At 42.5% G+C, this 6,000-nt stretch overlaps 1 protein-coding gene across 2 annotated transcripts in view; it reads left to right on the top strand.

Moving 5' to 3' along the window:
• The first annotated feature begins 2,240 nt into the window (after positions 1-2,240).
• LOC102513007 (serine palmitoyltransferase 3-like) overlaps positions 2,241-6,000 on the top strand; it is a 150,784-nt gene continuing 147,024 nt past the window's right edge. For both annotated transcript variants that reach the window (XR_004313106.1, XM_032461816.1), the window contains exon 1: positions 2,241-2,670. Coding sequence is in view for 1 of the 2 variants with exons in the window: in XM_032461816.1 (XP_032317707.1) it covers positions 2,575-2,670 (96 nt within the window). In the remaining variant the exon portion in view is untranslated. The remainder of the gene's footprint in view (positions 2,671-6,000) is intronic.

The raw sequence follows: 6,000 nt of genomic DNA, 5'->3' as shown, positions 1-6,000 counted from the left end.
CCTGCTCAGGCTCCTGTAACAAAATGCCATAAACTGGGTAGCTCACAAATAACAGAAAATTCTCACAGTTCAGGGAGCTGAGAAGTCCAAGACCAACACACCAGAAGATGTGGTATCTGGGGAGGGCTCACTAATTGGTAACTCCCTCATCAGATGTAACCTCGCCAGGCTGAAGGACTAAGGGAGCTTCTCAGGCTGGTTATAAGGGCACTAACCCCATCAGCAGTGCTCTACCCTCCTGACCTAACCATTTCCCAACAGCCTCACCACCCAAACCATCACATTTGAGAGTTAGGATTTTAACATGTGAATTTAGAGGGGAAACAAATATTGAGACCAGTAGCAATGAATGTCTTTACTCTCAAAGCTACCACTCATTCAAACAGATATCCCCACTTATTTTGACTGGAGATGATGTGAAGCCATAGCCAACACTGATTGTCCATACCTACAATACCTGATGCCAAATGGCTGGTGCTTAAAAATGATTTTATGCACAGGGAAATTCACATCTTCCAATATGGCAATGAGGAGAACAGTTTCAGAAATGAGAACAGTGTAGTAGATACTCCCTGAAGTTCACTGTATGATGATCTACACTTGGCAATTGAGATTAGGACAGAAAAAACATAGCAGATTTCAGCTGTGTTTTGACATATTTTCTTTATAAATGGTTTTTGCCCCTTGTGAAAAAAAAAAAAAGAAAGGAAAGTGAGAAGCAAAAGAGGGGGAAGAGGAAGGGTAGAATGAAAGAAAAAAGAGGAAACTCTTAAGATGATGGGGTTGGAAAGGAAGAAGAGAAGAAATGGAGAAGGGAATGAAGCATCTAATGTTAAGAAGTTTTATTTCCAAACCCTTATTCAAAAAATAACTTTCTGTGGGTCTATGGAGTTCACTCAAAATAGCATCATGTTTTCAATTTGTCTTTCTAAGTAAACTGAGAGAGTCAAGCCCGCATTTATTAGCACCCCTCCTTCCATTTTCTTCTCTCTTATATGTAAGTCTAGAAGGAAGCCAACAAATCCCAGTGAAACAGCCACAGAAGAGACTAGTGAAAACCTAGTTCTGCTCAGATGATAAAGGTGGGGATAAATGCAAGAAAAATGCTATCTTAAGACACAAAAGGGATTTGCCCAAAGACTGTATTTTATTCTTTCAGGTCTCTGGGAGATGAGAAAAATGAACACCTTCACAGGCACATCCTGGAAGGGGGAGAAAACTTGTGATCCTTTCTTCCATCAGTCCTATCTTCCTGGAGGGGAAAGAAAGCCTGCCCAAGGGAGCTGAGAACCAGAAATGAGGCTCTGACAACAAGGGTTACTTCTGTCTTTTTGTTGTGCTTGTGGTTTGTTTGTGTTCATTGACCCAATAAATGGGTTTCTTTTCTAAGTGCCTGATGTTAAAGGAGCCTCAATTTGGAAGAACCAGGAGGGTGGGCTTGGGAGGACTCAACAGGTTGTAAATGATTGACACTGTCCAACAAACCATGTCATCACATGCCTTTAGATGGTGAGAGGGGAAAACAGACCTCTGGGGATGGGTGCATGGAGAGAATCAGAGTTAATGAGTAAACCAGTGGTGCCCAGGGCTGGGCTGCTGAAGTCACCACATGCCTCACATCACCTGTGTCCCTAACAAATCTGAGCCATTATCTGCTACCCCATCAGACATGAGCTCACAGAAAAAAAAAGTTTGTCATTTTATAGACTGGGAAACTGAGGTAAAAAGAGAGAAAATAGCTTTCTCAAGGTCCTATGTTAAAGGTAATGCAGCCATAATATTCTATCTCACAGACTTCTGTCTCACTGGACTTAGTTCCTCTCCTTTATATCACTGGTTTCAACGTTATGTGGGTCCTGATTTTTTTTTGTCATTTTTGTATTATGGTAAAATATATATTACAAAACATTTACCACTTTAGCCATTTTCAAGAGTAAGTTCAGTGGCACGAAAAACATTCACACTGTCATTCTCACCACTATCCATCACCCAAACTGCCTATCTTCTCCAGCTGAAACTCTGTACTCATTAAACAGTAACTTCACATTCTCTCCTCCCTGTTGCCCCTGAAAAGCACTTCAGAATGTTATTTTACTGCAAGGAGAAATGTTGACTTTGAGCTTGGTTTATAACCAGAGATGTAATTAGACACAGGAGGGAGCTGCGGGAGGGATGGAGGTAAATTCCGCACTGACTTGACAGAAGTGTGTGTGTATCTTTAAAAGATTCTCCACCTCCCTGCCGGCCTCCTCCCAGTTTGCCACTGGGGTTTGCAACCTCCTGGTCACCTCAGTCAAAGCAGGGACCCAGCATGGGCACCTCCTTTGTAGTTCCAGAAGCAGTTTTGTTGTCATGGAGGCCACAGTGAATTGAGGAGTGTAAAGGTAGCTGTTTGTTTTTAGTCTCAAAGATCAGCCCAAAATATAGGCCGTTGCTCCTCTTCCGGAAAAGCCTGATTGGTAGGATTCTTCCAGTTCAGCAGACGTGCTTTATCTCTTTCCCTCACCAACTTCAAAACTAGAGCTCACCAAGATCCTGTGGAGGAAAACCTGCCAGGTCTATCATTTCTCACAAATGGCTGATCCTGGAGGTGGAGCTGTTTGCAATGGGACTCTTCACAGTCAGAACAAGGACTGTCACAGTGAAAACGGGACAGTGAGAGAAGCCCAGGTAAGAGTCCAGCCCTCTCCCTTGCTCTCAACGATCTGAGCTTTTCAGTCTTTCTTGGCAAAGCTGAAGCTGTCTTAACTGAAAATCCTTTTTGGGAAGTGTTTTGTGTGTTTTGACTCTTTGCTTTAGCTAATTTTAAACACTTAGCTACCAAAAAGTTTGTGTGTGGGTTAAGGAAGGAATTTCTTCTCTCCACAAAAGAGGACACACAGAGACCTGAGAGCCTTAACCTTTCACCTGCACACGTCCTAGCTACACTTCTGTTTTCTCTCAAGCGTTTTGGGGAGTGTGATTGTGAAGGCTAAAACTATTCAGCTAAACTTGAGCCCATCAAGAAATCACACCAGATCGCTTTCATCCTGCTTTGTAAGACAAAGAGGAAGTGAAAGCAAACCAGGCCGAGATCCTGCAGGGTGGGGAGTGGATAGCGTCTCCCCTGGGACAGGAGGAATTCCTCTCTGGTTGAAAGGTGACTGCTTTTTGGTGTTTAGTGGAGCACTGTTACAGCTCCCAGCTTGATCTGGAGCCAGAGTCTTTCTTTGAAACTTGACATCACAAGCATTCCTTTCTAAGACACTCCAGAAAGGGTGGCTTATTGTTACAGGCTGCACATAGAAACCAAACAGCCTTTGAGTTATTTTCAATCTTGAGACTTTAAAAAAAAATTGGCTCCTGCTGGGACAGAATGTTTGATGGGAACTTACTGAGGAGGAGGAGGAGGGAGAACCTGAGAAATGTTGTCAGCTTGTTCAAAGAGGCAGCCAGTCTGCTGGACTGGCTGGTAAACAGGCAGTCCCCATTTCTGACCAATGCCCAGTCCCTCAGCTCCAAGCAGAGGGGGTGAGCTCACCTGCTCCAAGAGCAGATCAGCACAGCCACACAGGTAGCTTCACTGGTGGACATGAGAACCTGGGCAGGGAACCCGTGCCATCCTCCATCACTCATCCATGACTAGAAAACCAGGGGAAGTCAGATTGTTCTAGGATCACAGGACAGGTGCAGTTGGCTGGGGGCCAACCCAGGATTCAGTGGATAAAATCTGTGCATCCAGTGAAATGAAGGAGGTGAGGGGGACTCTGCAACTTGGGTGGTGTGTGAAGAGGCTGTGGTCTCCCAAATGTGTTCCCCTCTTAACAAAAGTCATTACCCTAGACTTGGAAGTGTCCACCACAATCTTTAGGGCTGTCCTCTCCCAGCTGAGTATCCTGTGAAGAGAAAGCCCTCAACCCTCATCATTCACATGAGGCCAACCATGCTAATACCCACATTCTCTCCATCACTGCCTTGAATCAGACCACTCCCACTGCAGATGCTCTCTGCTATTGAAATGTCCATAAAACTGGCCACTGGCTGACTCCTCCTTTGGAACACTCTGACCCTGAGACAGGTCTCATTTGGGAAGTGACACTCTCAAAGCCATTCTTCTTTCTCTCTCCCTTATCTTGGTTTTGCAACAACCTTCCAGTGTCTGAGTTAGAGACTTGATTAGATGCTTGCAATCCCTCCTAAGTAAGGACAAAAGCCAGGATTCTAAAGTTTCATTACTAAGTGCTCCTACAAGATTGTAAGTACCTTTGGACGTTGAAGATTCCCAAGGATCAGCATGAAATACTAGGGCAACTGCTGCCTTTTCTACAACTCCTTCTGGAAGGCCATCCAGACCCTGTTGGGTCAGATATATTTAGGTATTTGCTAAGTTGAAATTGGCTTCCACTGAGAGCTTCCATTATGGCTTAGAAACCTTGCCGTGTTTTCAGTATAGTCAGACAGACAAAGACCTTTTTTTCCCTCCTGTGATGTGGATATAGTTGTCTTTACTTTCATCATACTCAGTCACTGGTTTTAGTTCATTTTGCTTTGGGGACCTTAAGGAAACTAGGTCTTGACCAAAAACCTCACAGTTTAAATCTAGTCCTCTTACAGCACTCATTCTTGGAACCCAGCCACCATGTCTGAAGGAAGCCCAGGGTGCCCAGGAGAAGCCCAAGTAGAGAAACAAAGTACCCTTGCTGTGCTCTTAGCTGAGATGCAGTGCCGGTCTGTGACTAGTATTAGACAGCTAACTTAGAAATGGATCCTCCAACCTGAGGTCTGTCTGCTCTAGGGGATACTCCACAGAGTAGAGATGACTCCTCCCCACTGAGCCCCGCCCAACTTACAGATTCTTGGGTAAACAAATGATTGTTCTCTTAATTATGGTGCTGGTTTGTTAAGTAGCAATAAATAAGTGAACTCATAGCTATTCTACTTCATTAAAATGTCTGGAAAAATCATTTCGCAATCTAATCACAACCATTTTCTGTGCTGGAATTTACATTTTGAGGAAAGAGTCCTTTTGACCATCATTCCTGGCAGAGATGGGTTTTCCTAAGTTTTATACTTCTGTTTTATTTTGTGTTTTGCCTAAAGACTCTGTGATTAAGATGAGTGCCTGGCTCGTCTATGCAAATAAAATAAATTCAAATATCCACAATGCAAAAGCTCAGTTGTCTGAAGGCTGTCAAATTTGAAGTGTGATTATTCAGCCTTAGCAGGTCTAGAACATGTTGTGTTATCTATGGAGAAACAGGTGAAGCAACTTGTGTGTGTTCAGGTTCAGATGTTTCAATTAAAAGAATAAATGTGTTTTGTTACTTAAAATGATACCTGTGTTTAGGTATATTTAATATCTGCCAATTATAAATTAATTACAGCTATTTTAAATTTGTAAATTTTATTTATACATTAATTTTACCTCTGTTTCTCTTTGAATACTCTATTAGAGGTAGGTTGACATTAACTCAATTACTATCAAGAAATCCGCTACATTTATTTTGAAATACACTTAATTTAATCTTTTTACTAAATTTTTTCACCTCTGTCTCAGTGGTCTGAATTAATGTAGTTTTCTTGGAATTCTAAAATTTACCAATCTGTAAATTTGTGTGAGAATATGTGGTTGCCACCATATTAGAGGCAAAGTCATTGATCTGCTAACTCACAATTTAGATTAAACATTTGGAAAAAAATCCAAAGAGACACTACTGAGCATAGCTCTAAGTAGTATTTAAAAGTGTTCTACACAGTTTCCTTCATCTGTCACATTCAAGAGTTTTGCAACATTGAAGAGCATTTGATTACAGCAGAGGCTGAGATTACAAATGACTAGGACTCTGGCAGGGTCAGGTGTGGACAATAGGAAGTGGTAAGAATGGGTTTACCTGAACAAAGCTCATTGTCTCCTGAGGAAACACAGGTCTCATGTTGACAAATCTCATGATTTTCACAAGAGGCTGGAAATCCTGATGGGGTGGGAAGGGAGATAGACTCTCCTGATGTTGAAGTATTTGC

Source organism: Camelus ferus, chromosome 19 (assembly GCF_009834535.1).
Source record: "Camelus ferus isolate YT-003-E chromosome 19, BCGSAC_Cfer_1.0, whole genome shotgun sequence".
NCBI classification, from domain to species: Eukaryota; Metazoa; Chordata; class Mammalia; order Artiodactyla; family Camelidae; genus Camelus; species Camelus ferus.
The sequence above is the reverse complement of the archived record's forward strand: the minus strand, read 5'-3'. Positions and strand labels throughout refer to the sequence as shown.